We start from the raw sequence: 18,449 nt of genomic DNA on the forward strand, positions 1-18,449 counted from the left end.
GACTTCGGACACGTAGCTGAGGCAGAATGTAGTTCATTTAGTTTTGGCTTAGCATTTTATTCAATCACTGCAGTTTGCAAAGAAATTTATTCCTTAATGCAGTGTGTGAACCACCCATGTGGGAATCCAGCCAATGTATTCAATATGTCATGGTTAAAACAAATAATGTCTTAGCATGATGTGCAAAGCAGTCCTGACATCGATGAAATTCTACTTTTTCTGTGTAACTTCGGCAGTATAAAGATTGAAGGTTTGTATCTCTCGCTAATGTTGTCAGTAATCATACCATTATTCTTTCCTGCAGGAGAGAATGGGAGACACTGTGATAGGAACTTCAAATGAATCACTGGTGACTGAGTTCATCTTAATTGGATTTTCAGAATATCCCCGAGCTCAGATTATCCTGTTTTGCTTCCTCTTGGTGGTGTATCTCATTAGTTCTCTTGGCAATGGGCTCATCATCATGTTGAGCATTGCCGACCCACAGCTTCACACTCCCATGTATTTCTTCATTTGTGTCCTTTCCACAATAGACTTTATTGTTACCAACAATATACTTCCTGAGACCTTGGTCAACTGCTTCATCTACAGGCCCACAATTTCTTTCTCCAGATGTTTGTCCCAAATGTACCTTGGTGTATTTCTGGTTGCAACAGAGTGCATTGTCTTGGCTATCATGGCATATGATCGCTGGGCAGCTATATGCCAGCCCTTACACTACACACAGATCATGAGTTGGAGATTATGCATTTATCTGGTAGCCACATCAGTGGCCTTTGCCTTTATGACCACCCTGATATATGTGCTCTTGCAACCCACTGACTTCTGTGGCCATCACATCCTCAACCATTTTGCATGTGAGCTGCAATTTTTACTCAAATTAGCTTGCTCCAACACAGACATCAGTGAGCTCTTTATGCATGTCGTCAGCCTCTTTGTGCTAATCCCTCCCTTTGGCTTCATAGTTGTGACATATGGTCGCATCGGCCTGGCTATTCTGCGTATAAGCTCTGCCCAGGGACGCAGAAAAGCCTTCTCCACCTGCAGTGCTCACCTTGCTGTGGTCAGTGTCTTTTATGGGACACTCATGATCATGTACTTGAGACCGGAAGGCAAATCTGTTCATGAAAAGGACAAGGTCATCTCCTTAACGTATGGGGCTCTGACTCCCATGCTCAATCCTCTGATCTACAGCCTGAGGAACAAGGACGTCAAGGCAGCATTCTGGAAGCTGGTTGCAAGAAAAATGTCAAAGTGATATACAGATCTGCTCCCCATGTACCATGTAAGTTCTTATTGCTGACAATCACTGGTATAACCTTTTTAAAAAGCCAGTTTGGTCTAGTGGTTAAGGCAATGGGCTAGAAACCAGGAGACCGTGAGTTCTAGTCCCGCCTTAGGCATGAAAGCCGGCTGGGTGACTTTGAGCCAGTCCCTCTCCCTCAGCCCAACTCATCTCACAGGGTTGTTGTCGTGGGGAAAAAATGAGGCAGAAGGAGTATTAGGGATGTTCACCCCCTTGAGTTATTTATAAAAATATAAAGGCGGGATAGAAAATAAATAAATAATAATAAATAATTTAACAGCAAGCATTACTGTTCCTATTAAACACAAGAGGGAATAAGTAATACTGAATTTTAAGGAAGAATGTGTTACAACCTCAACAACCAGAACTCCCATCACTTTGCGGGGACATCAGATTGGGGAATGCCATTATAAAATGCTGTATATACTTGCAAACAAGCGAAGAATTTTAGGTGGTGAAATGCGCCCACTAAATTGGATTCAGCTTATCCATGGATGGGTTTATCCACAAGTATATATGGTAATACTTTTTAAAAGAAGTCATATATCCTGTATATACTCATGGATAAGCCCATCCATGGGTAAGCTGACCCTAGAATTTTTAACCAAAATACCATGAAAAAAATGGAGAATCAATGGATTACCCAGAAGTAAGCCAAATTTCAAGGGTTGGTTATCTGCAGGTAAGACATTTTTCTTGCCATTTCGTTTAAAAATTCGAAGGTTGCCTTATTCGAGGATGGGCTTATACACAAGTATATATGGTAACAGAATTACCGTATATTGCAAGTGTCTTCTAATGGCTCCCCCACCCCGGACTCCCAGGAATGAGCACCAGAGATGCCAGCCACGGCCAATGCATGGAGGTTCTCCATCCTTACATTGGCTGGTCTCAAGATCCAGCATCTTTCCTTGGGATGGCACCTTTTGGCACTGCAGGTGGGGATGGGGTGGGCTTCTCTTTGGTGGGGAGCAGGCCCAGATTTGGGGCTTCAATCCAGAGGCGGCCCATTGCCAAGGGAAGCAGGAATCCCGGTTTGCTTGAGGTGTACGTTGTTGGGCAGCAGCAGCTCTTTGGGCAACTCACAGAGTGTGTGTCATGTTCACTGTTTCAATGTGCCTGGTACATCATAACACTTCACATGTCATTTGCTAACCACGTATTTGATTTGTAACACTTCACGTATCAGTTGTTAATTGCGTGTTTGATTTGCAGGGAAGGGAGGCTGCCATAGCTCGGACTGTTATCTCTTGGTTGAGGGAATGGAATGTGTTTGGGTTTTCTCAAATGCTCAAGGTTGTTTTCCCAGGACTGGTGAAGACAGTTACTGGCACCTGGGAGGGGGGGGGGCGGTTAGAATGGCTGGGTGGGGGGAGGTCTTACGTTTCGAGCCGAGGGTTCTTAATTTGTATTTGGCGCGCTTTTGCTCATTCTCAGCTTTCTCTGTACTTGCATACTAATCCTTCAATAAACCAGATTTCATACAGCCCACTTGTGAGTCTGGCTTTGTTAGGTTAGGCAACCACTACAGTGTGTGGCAGACAAGCCATTGGGGATGTGGATCTTCTGCTTGTCTAGGCAAAGCAGGGAGGAAAGCCTGGCATGTGCTCTGGCTTTGGTGCTCACCCCACCCCCTTGAACCTGTCTTTGGGGGTCCTGACCCAGAGCTGGAACAGCACTGCAAACCATTCTCCACACTCCCCCCCTTTTGTTCTAGCAGGGAAGGGGGAAGGGGACGCACACCCTCAAGTGGAACTGCTTGTGCTTCTGGGGTAGCTTCGGCCCCTGCTGCTTTCAACAGAACCCATTGAGCAAACTGTCCAGGTTGACCGAATATGCAGAGGACAAAACCAAGTTAAGAAGCTCTGTTCCCATAAGATACTAGGCCAAAGAAATAACCACGGCTTATAGAAATGTCCTGGTCAAAGTACCATTCAAAGACCATGGTTGGGTTTTCCAAAACATGCTGAACCATGAGGTACAGTTCCCTATTTCAGCTTAGTACAAGATGTGGGAAGAACCAGCCTGTCATGACCTCGTTGCAAGGCACAAAGCCTCACAACGTAGAACATGATCATCAAGGAATAGAGGAAGAAGATAATTAAACCAGGGATTAAAACAAGCACCCAAAGCACCCACACCCATGGACCCATTTACAGCTGAAAAGAAGGACATCGGATGAGCAGAGATAAGCCGCACCTGGTGCCCTGGAGGACACACCAGAATCGAGAGGACAAGGGAAGACACCGGGAAAACGCCCATGCAGCCATCAAGGATCCCATCAAGAGGGATTGGGACAATAGAGGGTGGAGGAGCCCGGGGCCCTACAAGAGGGTATAAAAGGGGCACCTCCACACCACACCCCCTGTTCCCGTTTTTCGTTCTGTCAGCCACCATTCCAATAAACCAGAAATCCTTAATACCCATTAAGTGAGTCTGTGTCTTATTGCGAAGCGAGACTGACCCTGACATAAAAACGGGAACCGCAAAAAAAATTTTTTTACCTAGCACCTATCCAACAAGCTTGTGAGGGACCCAGCTAGGTATGGAAACCCACGGAGCGAGGCAACGCAACCCCTCAGCACCTGGTGATGAAGCCCCGCTCCCCTCGGGCGGGATGTGGCTGAGGTCCGGGCGGTGTAACGCCTCGGTAAGTATGGGATCCAGCTCGGGGGAAGCGGAGGGGGAGGGAACCACCTCGGCACCCCGGAGCCCGCGGGCCACCCGGGGCAAGATGAGGGGACCCTCTCCAGGCTCGCAGGCAACCCCGGAGGAAGCGTGAGACGAACCGCCACCCAGGGCGCACAGAGCCGAGGGAGCGCCTGGCACCCCAGAGGGACCAAGGGAAGGTCCGTCCTCCAGGGCGAGCAGAATGGCGAGCGCTGCAGCGGGAGTCCACAGATGGCGGCGAGGCTCGACGTGCTGGAGGAGGGGGTGCAGGTGATACGGCTGATGCTACAACAGCTGACGGCAGCGCAGGGACCCTGCGGCGGCAGCAGAGCGGAGGCACACCCGAATGAGAGACGGTGGGATGAGCGCAGCAGCAGCGACGGCAGAGCCCGGCTCCAGGAACCCACCTGACGACTGGAGGCGCACCTGGGCGAGAGACAGAGTGGATACCCAGCGGACGGTGGCGACTACGGCGGAGCCCGATCCCAGGAGCCCACCTGCCGATCGGAGGTGCACCCGGACAAGAGACAGTGGGACGACTTCGGCGGTGGCGGCGGAGCCCGACCCCAGGAGCCCACCCAACGACTGGAGGCGCACCCGGACGAGAGGTGGAGGGATGACCCGGTGTACGGCGGCGGCGACAGCGGAGCCCAGCTCCAGGAGCCCACCCGATGGAGACCGCCCCGCCCCCCCACCTGGGCAACGGGTCGACTGACTTGCAAGGAGACCCAGAGAGAGACACGGATACTGCAAGAAGAACTTCCTGGCGGATGCCCTCTCCCGATGACCACAGGACGACACGCAACCCTCCGACATCATGGGGGCAGTATGGACCGAGAAACAGCTGGGCTGCCCAGCTGTCATGTGCAGCCAAACAAGGAATCAGCGCACACCAGCATGAACGACAGGGAACGATCGGAGCCGCCGTTCAATTTCACTGAACTGGCAACAAAGACTCACACAAGCACTACGAACAGATACATGGTTGCAAAACAACCGACACCATGTATCTATCAAGGACAGCATCGCCTGGAAAGAGAAAGCCTTGTACGTGCCAGAATCACTGCGGGGGGAAATCTTACACAGATCGCACGATGACAAGACTGCGGGACATTTTGGGTTCATAAAAACCCTTCACCTAACGAGGAGGCAATTTTGGTGGCCAAACCTGAGAAAAGACATGAAAGACTACGTGGCCAACCGCCCCACATGTGCCACCACCAAACGGAAAGGGGGGAAACCCCAAGGGCTGCTACAGCCAGTAGCCAGCCCCTCCCACCCATGGGAAGAAATTTCCATGGATTTTATTGTGGACCTCCCACCCAGCCAAAGGAAAACAGTGATATGGGTGGTAAAAGACTATTTCTCAAAGCAGGGACACTTCATCCCGTGCGCAACTGTCCCCTCCGCACAACAACTGGCACGCTTGTTCCTAACACACATATACAGGATTCACGGCGCCCCCTACAGGTCGGTGACCGACAGAGGCACACAGTTCACGTCAAAGTTTTGGCGGGAATTTTTAAAACTAATCGGGACTAAGCAAGCACTGTCCACTGCGTGGCATCCACACACAGACGGATCTACAGAGATCCTAAACTCAACACTTGAACAGTTCCTGAGGGCATTCATAAATTACCAACAGGACAACTGGGTAGACCTACTACCTTTTGCAGAGGTAGCCTATAATAATGCGGTACATCAGAGCACTGACCACACCCCATTTAAGGTGGTCTATGGAAGGGACTTTGTACCAATACCAGAACTGCCGCAACCAGAGACCCCGCCCTGCTCACCAGACGACTGGGTGGCACAGCTGGCAACAACCTGGCCAATCATCCAAACGGCCCTAGCAGACGCACAAACCACGTACAAAAAATATGCAGACAACCACAGGGCAGAGGCACCGAACTACAAAGTGGGAGATAGGGTCTACCTCTCCACTAAGTTCATAAAAACCTCACAACCCTCGAAGAAACTGGCACCGAAATTCATCGGACCCTTCAAAATCACACAGGTAATCAACCCAGTTACTTTCAAACTGGAACTGCCCCACAACTTGAGACGGGTCCACCCAGTATTCCACTGTGCATTACTGAAACCAACAAGCACATCCAAATGGCATACGGAAGAACCCCCGCCCCCACCCGTAATGATAGACAATCAACAACATTTTGAAGAGATACTGGACTCAAGAGATACTGGACTCAAGAAAGCAAAGAGGTAAGCTGCAATACCTCGTTAAATGGAAACATTTCCCACACCCAGAATGGGTCTAGGCACAACATGTCATGGCAAGACAACTAGCTAGACAGTTCCATGAGGCATACCCAGAGAAACCAGCACCATAAAGACATCTTTGGGGGGCAGCATGTCATGACCTCGTTGCAAGGCACAAAGAGCCTCACAACGTAGATCATGATCATCAAGGAATAGAGGAAGAAGATAATTAAACCAGGGATTAAAACAAGCACCCAAAGCACCCACACCCATGGACCCATATACAGCTGAAAAGAAGGACACCGGATGAGCAGAGATAAGCTGCACCTGGTGCCCTGGAGGACACACCAGAATCGAGAGGACAAGGGAAGACACCGGGAAAACGCCCATGCAGCCATCAAGGATCCCATCAAGAGGGATTGGGACAATAGAGGGTGGAGGAGCCCGGGGCCCTACAAGAGGGTATAAAAGGGGCACCTCCACACCACACCCCCCGTTCTCGTTTTTCGTTCTGTCAGCCACCATTCCAATAAACCAGAAATCCTTAATACCCATTAAGTGAGTCTGTGACTTATTGCGAAGCAAGACTGACCCTGACACAGCCACTCTGTCATTGCAGAGAATATGCTTCTTTGCCAAACTGTACTTTGACCCTGGGGAAATTATATCCAGATTTGCCAATTTGCCCACTGGAATGTTGGATAGTTTGAAGAAGACAGAGAAGCAGGTTTCCAACTGATTAAGATTATGGATTAATTCATATGATTTATTTAGTTACAAGGTTCATAAGCCACTCCAGTCAAAACCGATTCTGAGCAGCTTTGGTTTGCCCACTCCTCAAGAAGCCATCGCTGGACCCCACTATACTGGACAATTTCCCTCCAGGATCCAACTTCCCCTTTTTTGGGATCATGGTTGAGAAGGTGGATCCTTTCAACCAGTGTTCAGACCTGAGTCTGGTATGGAAATGGCATTGGCCATGCTTTTGGATGTTCTCTGGCATGGGCAGGATGGTGGCTGTGCATCCATCCTTGCCTTGCTTGACCTCTCTGCAGCTTTCAATACCATCGACCATGGTATTCTTCTGGACTGACTCAGAGAATTAGGGGTGGGTGGCACAGTGTTGTGGTGGTTCACCTCCTTTCTACAGGGTCAGTTCCAGTCAGTGGTGATTGGGGAGGAGAGATCCCGCCCTCAGCCCCTGCTCTGTGGAGTCCTGCAGGATTTGGTGCTCTCCCCTCTTCTGTGCAACATCTACATGAGACCGCTGGATGAGCTCATCCGTCACCATGGGGTGAGGTACCATCAGTACACTGATGATACTCAGTTGTAAATCTCTGTTGTGGAACCCCAAAGAACGGGTGAAATAGTGAGGTGGCTCCATCATTTTTAACATCAATCTATTATTCATTAATAGGTTTTTTATACCTTTGAATGTATTTGACTGTTTTTAGCTATGTTGTATGCCACCGAGAGTTGCTTGTTTGTGAGATGGGCAGCTATATAAATTGGTTTACGGAATAAATAAATACTGTGGGCTTGTTGCATAAGATCTCACAACTTTTGATTTTGGCCCTTGAATGCCGCTGCATCTATTTTCCAAAGGAGAAGGCAAGGGTGCTCAGGTTTCGTTGTTCACCCTGTCCCCCACTGATGTTTGCATACTCCACAGACTGCTGCTGTCCTTGGCTGCTGAGGACATGACTATAGTGTGGGGCATACAAGCATGGCGGGGGGCAGGGGAAGAGTGTTGGGGAAGCCAGAGAAGAATGGCATGCGGTAGGTGACCTTTTTGCCCCAAGAAACTGTCATGATTACAAGTGAGTGCTAGGCAGTGAGTTCTGGGGAGGTCTCGCCAGGTGGTGTGCATGGGACAGCAGCAGAAGGTATATACATGTATGCATGGAAAGTCAAAGCACTAGGACATCAAGTCCTGCACTTAATGCTTCTTTAGGAGGCTGAATGTGTGGTGATTTCACTTGATCCCTCTGAAATATTGTCTGTGGACACCCATCATCTGTCCATATCTCTCCATTAGTTGGTAGCAAACAATGTGCAATGAGGGGCAGAGGGTTAGAAAGTGTTTTTTTTCACATGCTCAGAAGGGCCCTGATCACTTACTTGTGTATCAGTCCCAATCTTCTTCTCCTTCAACAGTGTTTTGTTATTAAAAATTTTAAGAAAGAAAATAAAAACTAGTAGGAACTGATAGAGAACAAGAAAAAGAAAGAAAAGAAAAGAAAAGAAAAAAGGCATCAAAGGAAGAGAGAAAAGTGGGGGGAAGCAAAAAGAAAACACTGGAAAGAAAAAAGATACAAAGAAGTAACTTCCAATCTTCTTTACAGCAGTTTTAATTATAAATTTACCTCTTGCTCTATGGTTGCAACATAACCCTCTTTTTTCTATAATCTATTCTGTCTAATCATCCAAACCACACATCATAAGTTCGTTTTTTCCTGTTTCACACAAAAAGTCTATAAAGGGTTTCCAGTCTGCCATAAATGTTGATACTGTCTTTTCTCTGATCAAAGAAGTCAATTTGACCATCTCAGCAAATTCCATCATCTTCACCAACCATTCCTCCATTGTGGGTAGCGCTGAATCTTTCCATATAATAATCTCGCTGTAGTTATCATGTATAAAAACAAAATTCCATGACTTTTTCCAACTGTTCATCCATCATTCCCAAAAGAAAAGCCTCCAGTTTCAACTGTATATTAATCTTTAAAATCCTCTGTATTAGTGTATGTATTTGAATCCAGAACTTCCCAGCTTTTTTGCACATCCACCAAACATGATAAAATGTCCCTTCTTCTTGTTCACATCTGCAACAAACATTTGAAGTACCTTTATACAATCTAGACAATTTCTTTGGTGAAATATACCAAAGATACATTGTTTTGTCAAAATTCTCTTTAAGATTACTATGCAGTGTAAATTTCAATCCTCTCAGCCACATATTTTCCCATTGTTCCATCTGTATATTATAACCAAAATATTTAGCCTACTTCGTCACACATTCTTTCAGTTGTTCTTCTTCTGTTTCAAATTTCAACAAAACTTTATACATTTTAGGAATTAAATATTTGTCATTGGTAGGCAGTTCTATTTAAAGTTCAGTCTTACAATATTCAAAACCATGAATTCTTTTGTCTACTTTAAATCTTTCTAATAACTCTACATGAGAAAACCATTGAGAAGGATTTCCCTCTGCCACCAGATCTTCTCTTCAGCTTATTTTACACCCCCCTGAGAAAATTCCAGTATCTCATGACATTAGCCATTTGTGTTTGCTTATTATTTCTCACCCAGAAAATGCTTCTTGAGCTGAGAGCCGCAAAGGTGTTTTTGGGCACAACCTGGGTTTGGTTCTATTCCATATTCTCACTATGCCACGTCTAACATATGATATTTAAAATCTACATTAACCTTGACTTTGCCGTACCATAAATATCCCTGCCACCCAAATCTCAGGTCGTGTCCTTCAAAAGCCTTCTATTTCTCAGCAGCACCCCCTCTTTCCTCCAAACCAAACAGCAAGCTGCAAAATACAATTTCAAACCAGGTAAACCCAATCCTCCTCTTTCCTTTGCATCTTGTGACACCTTATCTTTAATTCGTGGTTTTCTTTTTCCTTGCCACACAAATTTAGATATATCCTTCTGCCACTGTATAAATGGTGCATCAGTTCATAAACAGGGATTAACAGCACACAACAATCAAGCAGTAAACAACAGCCTAATCAAGGAACTACCAAGGAGAAAACAGCACCCCCACCAGCACTGACACGGCAAGCTGCCATATCAGAACAAGCAAACCACACTCCCTTCTTGCACTGAAGATGTTACCTGGTTGGGTAATGAAACCACAAAACAGCCAAGCTCAGAGAACCCCAAGGACTCCACAAAATGGTTCTTGTCTGAAACAAAAACAACGTTCTAGGCAAGACAGTCATCTCAATCGGGAAATTCTCCCCAGAAATGGCAGTTGTCGTTTCTGCCATCTTAACACATCTTTTTAAACTTCATTCCATGTCCTAACATAGTTATTTTGCAAGAACATACAATTCATATTTGTCATAGTGATACCCTAATATGTTACCTTCTTCTCAATCTTAAAAGCTGTTTTAACCATGAATTCTGTTTGAACTTGTATTTTCGCATTTTTTGTTAACATCTTTGTCTTCTGTTTATTAATTAACCTCTGCTAGTGCACCAAATTCTTTTAATTTGCTCATTAATGTTTCTTTTTTTAATAAGATTTTTATTAAATTTGAAGCAAAGATAAAAACTACAAAAAAGCAAAAAACTACAAAAAGAACAACAAAAAAAGAAACTAAAAATGTGAAACACAAGAAAAAGAATTTTCAAAGATTACATAAACAGGTGACTTCTGACTTTCAACAAGAATATACAGCAATTTCCATAATCAATCCCTTCCTCTATGTCAAACCAATATCACATTATTTTTATAAATCATTCCATTAGCACATATATAAATCACTAAATGCAATTGCTCCTTCCCCTTATATTAAGGGAAAACAAGAAGTATATAAGTCTCTATATCAACTGCCTTCCCCCAGAAAACAACATTTATTTAATTATTTCCTTCCTACCACTCTTCTATAGATTTCTGTCCACTATAATAAAAATCAAATTATAAAAACATATACATTGTCTACTTTTATAATTAATATTACTATAACAATATTAACCTATTAAAGCTAAAAACCAATTATTATTCTACCTTATAAATCTTAAAAATCAAACAAATCTTAAAAAGAATCCAGTAAGTCTTAATCCAAATCATTAAAGAGAAATGAAATCGTAAAAGCCTCATTATCAATCCAATTAAACATTCTTAAACTTTTACCCCACTTCAAAACATACCAAGACATTTATGTATTTCCATATTACACACAAGGCATTTTTTCATACAGAGATCAAACAGCCCAACTGCCCCTCTTAAAAACTCAGACTTCTCCGCAAAGGAGCTACTACAGAATAGGGCTTCTTCTTTGTCATGCGCTGCCTACCTCTGAATAATGCTCAGACACTGGTTCGGTGGAACAGGTTTAAATAACCCGCGCCGGTCAGCGCCCCCTCACTTGCGGTCACGTCACCCCCCTTTGTCCAACACGTTGACTTGCCAGTGGGTGAGGGGTTGCGAGGCCCCGCTGGCATTCCGGGATCGCCCATCATCGGTTTCTCTATTCCTCCGGTGATTGCTGTCAGCTGGGCGATCTCCGTTGTATTAGCGCTAATGGCTTGGGTGTGCTCCGCGATCTGTTTAGCTATTGTTTCTTGACCTTCAGTCGTTGTGAGTTGATGGCTACTTACCTTGAGCCCCTTCCCCTGTTTCCTTGCTATTGTCATGTGTGCCATTGTGCTGATGACTTCAGCTCAACGGCACTCATGACATACTGCCCCCTGTCCGAATAGTGCTCCCCCCCGGTTTTCTGGTTTTTTTTTTTTTTTTTCCGTGGAGCTGTCAAACGGAACTTTTTTTTTTTTTCTTTTTTTTTAAAATTTCCCGCCGGAGTAGTTCTCGCCCCTCCCTTTGCTCCTCCCTCTACCACGTGCCTTCCCAGGGTGTGTCCTTAGTACGCATGCCCAGGTCACGCCCTGGCGTGCGCATGCTCCGGCCACACCCTGTTTGTTTGGCTCAGTTCGGCGAGGAGAGAGGCGTGGCTGGTCGGGTGCTTATCAGCTCCAGGTAGGGCCCTTCTTTTTTATTCAAAGTGCGTCGCCTTTGTTATTTGTGCTCCTGGGCGTTGCCCCCAGGTTGCCCTGTTGACTTGCTTGCCACTCCCCCGTGGGCCCGGGGCGGGGGGAGGGTGCTAGCGAACGCTTGTTACTGCCTCGTGGGCCCGGGGCGGGGGGAGTGAGTCCCGGGGGGGGAGGTCCACCCAAGTCGCGGGCTTGGGGGGCCCCTTTCCCTTGGGGCACGGTAGGCGGAGGGGCCCCGCGGGGGAGGGGTTTTGCAGGGGACGGCTTGCTAACCTTGGTTTTGGCTTGTTGGGGTATGCCCGGTGAAAAGCCCGGGTCAGGTCAGGCGCGTTAACGTTGTGCGCCGCCACCCATTCTGGGTGGGGGAAGTGTTTCCACCTGACCAAATAGTGGAGAGTTCCTCGTTGCTTGCGGGAGTCGAGTATGTCCGTTACGTCAAAGTGATGTTGCCCGTCGATCATCACCGGTGAGGGCTGTGGCGTGCTTGGGTGCCATCGAGAGGTGGTTGCCGGTTTCAGGAGGCTGGTGTGAAACACCGGGTGGAGTCTCCGTAGGTTGTGTGGCAGGTCGAAGCGTATTGCCACCGGGTTCACTATTTGCGTGACTCGGAACGGCCCGATGTACTTAGGCCCCAGTTTTTTCGAGGGTTGGGGTGACTTTAGGAATTTGGTGGATAGGTAGACCATATCCCCCGCCTGGAACGTCGGTTGTTGGCGCCGGTGCTTGTCGGCCTGCTCTTTGTAGGCTGCCTGTGCATCCTTCAGCGCCGCCGTGATTATTGGCCATGATTCCGCGATCTTCCATCCCCAGTCGCTAGCGTCCACCTGGGGTTCTGGGGGTTGAGGTAGCTCCGGTATGGGGACGAAGTCGCGCCCCGAGACTACCTCGAACGGAGTTTTCCCCGTGCTCGTGTGGACGGCGTTGTTGTATGCGACTTCGGCGAACGGGAGCAGTTCAGCCCAGTCGTCTTGGTGATAGTTGGTATATGAGCGTATGAATTGCTCTAGGGTGGCATTGAGGACCTCTGTGGCTCCGTCCGTCTGGGGGTGCCAGGCAGTGGATAGGGCCTGTTGGGTCCCCGTCAGCTTTAGGAAGGCCCGCCAGAATTTAGAGGTGAACTGTGTGCCCCTGTCGGTCACCACACGTGCGGGACATCCGTGTAGCCTGTACACGTGGATGAGGAAGAGTTTGGCTAGTTGTTGTGCGGACGGGACCGACGTGCAGGGGATGAAGTGGGCCTGTTTTGAGAAGTAATCCTTCACCACCCAGATGGCCGTTTTCTTCTGGCTGGGTGGGAGGTCCACTATAAAATCCATAGAGATTTCCTCCCATGGGCGGGAGGGTTCTGCCACCCGTTGTAATAGCCCCGCGGGTTTGCCTGGTGCCCGTTTGGCCCTAGCGCACGCTGGGCAGGACGCTACGTATGCTTTCACGTCTCGCCTGAGTGCGGGCCACCAGAATTGACGCCGTGTTAGGTGTAGGGTCTTGAGGAACCCAAAGTGTCCCGCTTGCTTGGCGTCATGTGACCTATGCAAGATCGCTTGGCGTTGCGAGTCCGGGACATAGATTCTGCCTTCCCCCCATGCCAGGTCCTGTGCCATCGTTACCTTGTCGGGGTTTGCCAGGAACCAGGGGTCAGTTTTGAGGGCGGTGGCGATGTCCGTGCGTATTCCCCCTGGTAGTTGCGGTTGGCTTCGTCTGGTCACCGGTTGTCCCGCCGTCGGTTGCGCCGTAGAGTCGAGCTGTCTCCGAGCGCCGCTTCGGGTGGTCACGGCCATCCCCAGTTGCGAGGCAGATAGGACCGTCCCAATGGTGTCTGGGGCGGGCTCTTCGTCTTGGGGCAGTCGGGAGAGGGCGTCGGCCAGGAAGTTCTTTTTGCCCGGCATGAACTTCAGCTGGAAATTAAAGCGGCTGAAGAATTGGGCCCATCGGACCTGTTTTGGGCTGAGGCGTCTGGGCGTTCGGAGGGCCTCGAGGTTCCGGTGGTCAGTCCAGACCTCGAATGGTTGGGTGGCTCCCTCGAGTAGGTGTCGCCATGTTTCTAGCGCCGATTTTACCGCGAAGGCTTCTTTCTCCCAGACGTGCCATCGCCTTTCTGTCTCGGAAAACTTCCTCGACAGGTAGGCGCATGGTTTCAGGAGTCCCGTGGGGTCCTTTTGGAGTAGGATGGCCCCCAGGGAGAAGTCTGAGGCGTCGGCTTGGACCACGAACGGCCGTTCTGGGTCCGGGTGCGCGAGGATTGGCTCCGTGGTGAACAGCGCTTTCAGCTTGTTGAATGTGGTCTGGCACGCGGGAGTCCAATTCAATACTGTGCCCGGGTTCTTGGCGCATCGGGTGTCCCCCACCCCTTTGGTTTTGAGGAGGTCCGTTAGGGGGAGGGCTATCTCTGCGAACCCCCGGGCGAATGACCTGTAAAAATTCGCGAAGCCGAGGAAGCTCTGGAGTTGGCGTCTGTTGCGGGGGCGCTCCCAGTTTAGCACCGCCTCGACTTTTGCGGGGTCCATTTCTATGCCGTCCCCGGAGATTCGGTACCCCAGGTAGTCTAGGCGCGCTTTATGAAATTCGCACTTTGTAGGTTTGGCATAGAGCTGCGCCCTTCTGAGCTTGTCGAGGACTTGCCTGACTAGGGTCACATGTTCCTCGTGCGTTTTAGTGTAGATAAGGATGTCGTCTATGTAGACAATGACCCCTTTGAACAGGTGTTCATGCAGTACCTCATTGATGAGCTGCATAAACACCCCAGGGGCCCCCGCGAGTCCGAACGGCAGCACTTTGTACTTGGAGGCGCCTAGGGGGCAGTTGAACGCAGTCTTCCATTTGTCCCCCTCCCTGATTCGGATGCGATAGTACGCCTCGCGAAGGTCCAATTTGGAAAAGACTTTGCCCGTGGACAGGTGGGTGAGCATGTCCTTCACCAGGGGTAAGGGGTATTTGTTGGACAGGGAAGCCGCGTTTAGGCCCCGGTAGTCGGTGCAGAGCCGTAGGGTGCCATCTTTCTTCTCCCGGAATAAGACGGGGGCTCCGACCGGTGAGCATGCTGGCTCTATGAATCCCCTGTCTAGGTTTTTATCGATGAACTCCCGGAGGGTTGCCATCTCCTTCGGGGTCATCGAGTAGATCTTTGGTCTAGGTAAGGGGACGTCGGGCAGCAGGTCGATCCGGCAATCCGTCTTGCGGTGGGGGGGTAGTTGGTCAGCTTCCGCCTCTCTGAAGACCTCGGAGAAGTCGGCGTATTGTTCCGGTAGGTCTGCTATGGTAGCGGCGTTGTCCTGTGTAGTCGCCTCCACTCGTCCCACAGTGGGGTTGGTTCTGCCCGCTGGAACTGGTGCCCGATACTCGCCGTCACCAAATGTGAAGGTGCGGGTCTCCCAGTTGATGCGCGGGTTGTTTGTCGCGAGCCATGGCATTCCCAGGACTGCAATGGGCCGTCCGATGTGAGTGACGACGAACGATGTGCGTTCGGTGTGAGTGCCCATTTGCAGGGTGACTGGCTCGGTTTGCATCGTAGCTGGTTTCCCTCCCGCTGTAGAGCCGTCCAGCTGGTGGAATGCCAACGGCGTGGGGAGGGGGAAGCAGCGGAGGTCGAGTTTGGCGACTAAGTCGGGGTGGATGAAGTTTTTTGAGCACCCCGAGTCCACTAGTGCCACGGCCGTGGTGGCTCCGTTGCCGGCAGAGAGTTTAATTGCCGCCATTATTACGGAGCTTTCGCCGTTCCGTCGAGGTGGTCCGCGCTGCTGTCCCACCGCCTGCCTCGCAACGCGTTTCAGGGCAGGCGGGGAGCTTTTCCCGCCGGCTGGTCTGGGTCTACGTTGTCCTCTTCCCCCCAGTAGGCGTCCCAGCCTTCCTCTGGTGTCGCTGTGGCTACGGTCATTCGGCGGTGAGGGGGCGGCACCAGGTTAGGTGGTTTGGGGCTAATTTTCAGGGTGGGTTTAGGCGCACTGGTCGGCAGTCAGTTGGCGAAGCAATCCGCCGTCTTGTGCCCTAGTTTGCCACACCTCCCGCAGGGCTCCCGATTGAATTTCTTCTTTGGGTATGTGGGGCCGGCCGTCCCCACGTGTGGTGCGGGTACCTTTTTGCAGGTATAGTTCGTGTCTTCCGTGGTTGTCATGAGGAAGGTGCGGTGCGTGTGTTCGGCTTTCCCCGCGAGGTGGATCCACCCGTGTAGCGTTTCTGGGTCGTCGCGGTAGAGGGCCCATTGGAGTACGTCGCGGTTGAGCCCCCTTTTGAACATTTCCAGCAGGGTGGTCTCGGACCAGTCGCTGACCTTCCCCGCGAGGGCTTTGAACTCAAGGGCGTAGTCTGGGACCGTGCGTGTGCCCTGTTTAAGTCTTTGGAGTGCGCTTTTCACCCTCACTTTGGCTAGTGGGTCTTCGAAGTAGTTTTTCATCTCATTGATGAAGGCGGGGAAGTTGGCGAGGGCGGGGGAGCTGGACTCGTACAGTTGGACGTACCAGTCCGCCGCCCTGTCTTGTAATTTGATCGCCACGACGGCGATTTTGTCCGCTTCGGAGTTGTAGGAGTGTCCGTGCCTCCCCATGAACTCCCTGGCGTTCGTTATAAAGAACGACAGTTTCGTGGGGTTCCCATCAAAGAAGATGGGGAAGTCCTTTGGGGCCCGGGCGTTTTGCGCGGCCCTTCCTCTCGCTTCCCGGCCTGTGGTGTCATCCGCCTGGGCCGTCTGCTGACCTTCATTTGGCCCGTGGGGGTTCGGTGCTTCGCTCGGGGTGTGGGCCTGTGCGGGGACGTCGTTGGGCGGCGCGGGGGGCATGAGCGACTGAAGCATGGTCCGGAGTTCCTCCAGTTGGGTCCGCATGGCCGCGAGTTCAGCTCGTGCTTCCTCGTCCACGGTCCGCGCCTCCGCTGGGGCCGGTTCCGTCGGTGTGTCGGCGGGGGTGGGTTGCCGGCGGGGTTCAATCTCCCTCTGCCGTTGGTCCGCTTCCTCCGCCGTCTGCTGGGTGTCTCCATCGTCCTCCTCCGTGCTGACCGCCGTTGGGCTGTCGCTCCACGCCCGTTGCTGGGGTGCGATGTGGGGCGCGGGGTCCTCCGCTGGTTTCAGAAGGTATGTTGCTCCCTCCCGCGGTCGGGTTGCCTCCGTCGCCATCTCCCCTTGGGGTTGGAGCTGAGGCTCGGGTCGGGTGGGGTGGGCGTCCATGGCTCCGGGAGTCCACGGTGCCTCTGGCCTCGGTTGGTCCTCCTCTGTTTCTCGCCGTGCGGCTCGCCCTCCTTGTCCGCGTCGCTCCGGCTTCATTTTTCTGGTCTTCTCGCCGTCTATTCGTCCCGCGGCTCGTTGTCGTCCGGTGGGGCTCGGCGAGGCTGAGTTTATGACTCTCAGCTTTATGTCATGCGCTGCCTACCTCTGAATAATGCTCAGACACTGGTTCGGTGGAACAGGCTCTGGTTTATTCACAGCGCAGGTACAGCATCAGAAAAAAGCTGAGAGTGACAGGAGCGCGCCGGTGCGGGGTTTAAATACCCCGCGCCGGTCAGCGCCCCCTCACTCGCGGTCACGTCACCCCCCTTTGTCCAACACGTTGACTTGCCGGTGGGTGAGGGGTTGCGAGGCCCCGCTGGCGTTCTGGGATCGCCCATCATCGGTTTCTCTATTCCTCCGGTGATTGCTGTCAGCTGGGTGATCTCCGTTGTATTAGCGCTAATGGCTTGGGTGTGCTCCGCGATCCGTTTAGCTATTGTTTCTTGACCTTCAGTCGTTGTGAGTTGATGGCTACTTATCTTGAGCCCCTTCCCCTGTTTCCTTGCTATTGTCATGTGTGCCATTGCGCTGATGACTTCAGCTCAACGGCACTCATGACATTCTTTCCCATTAGATTCAGCCAGAAAAACAACTCTGTTTGTGATTTGCAATTCAGGCTGTCCCTTTAACCCCTTCAACACCAAAATGAACTCTTCGCTTGGCATTTCAACAAAGGCTTCAGTCCCACTGTCAGTAGAAACATCTCCATCTTTGTTAAAATCTTCTGCTTCCTCCGTAAGGTTCTCAGCCGGATGACACATTTTAAAGTAGATATTTTCCACAATGTCCTGAATGTCTTGCAAAATAACTTGACAGGAATCTGACAAGTTCTGTTTGTAGGTCTGCTTAAGCTCACAACAGAACTCTGAGAAAATCTCCTTGAAACTCTCCATGTTTCAGGCAGTAGATTATGGTGCCCCATAGATACTTGACTCACACAAATAGGAGTTAACGAGTTAGTGGAAAGTTTCCGAATGAAATGGAGACAAGAGAAAATGTGCTAACAAGTGGCTCTCAGGGAAAGTGAACAGAAGGCTGGAGATTCAAAACAGCAAATTCAACATGTAGGAAGTATTAAATCCTTCAAACTCAGTGCAAAAATAATAGCAGGGAGGCAATCATTTATTCTCAGTCCTCCTTAATCTTTAAATGGGAAAACAAGCTAAAACTTAAAGAGCTTTTAAAATATTTTAAAATATTTCTTTATTAAGAAATAACGATAAGCACCAAGAGATTCCGCTTCTTCTTGCTGCAGAAAGCCTCTCTTGGGATA

The 18,449-nt window shown here is 50.0% G+C and overlaps 1 protein-coding gene across 1 annotated transcript; it reads left to right on the top strand.

The window, feature by feature from the left end:
* Positions 1-310: 310 nt before the first annotated feature.
* On the top strand, positions 311-1,258 carry LOC134490100 (olfactory receptor 13H1-like). The gene has a single exon (XM_063292981.1). The coding sequence runs from the start codon at positions 311-313 to the stop codon at positions 1,256-1,258; it is 948 nt and encodes a 315-aa protein (XP_063149051.1).
* Positions 1,259-18,449: the final 17,191 nt, after the last annotated feature.

This window comes from Candoia aspera, chromosome 2, assembly GCF_035149785.1.
Source record: "Candoia aspera isolate rCanAsp1 chromosome 2, rCanAsp1.hap2, whole genome shotgun sequence".
In the NCBI taxonomy this organism is placed as follows: domain Eukaryota; kingdom Metazoa; phylum Chordata; class Lepidosauria; order Squamata; family Boidae; genus Candoia; species Candoia aspera.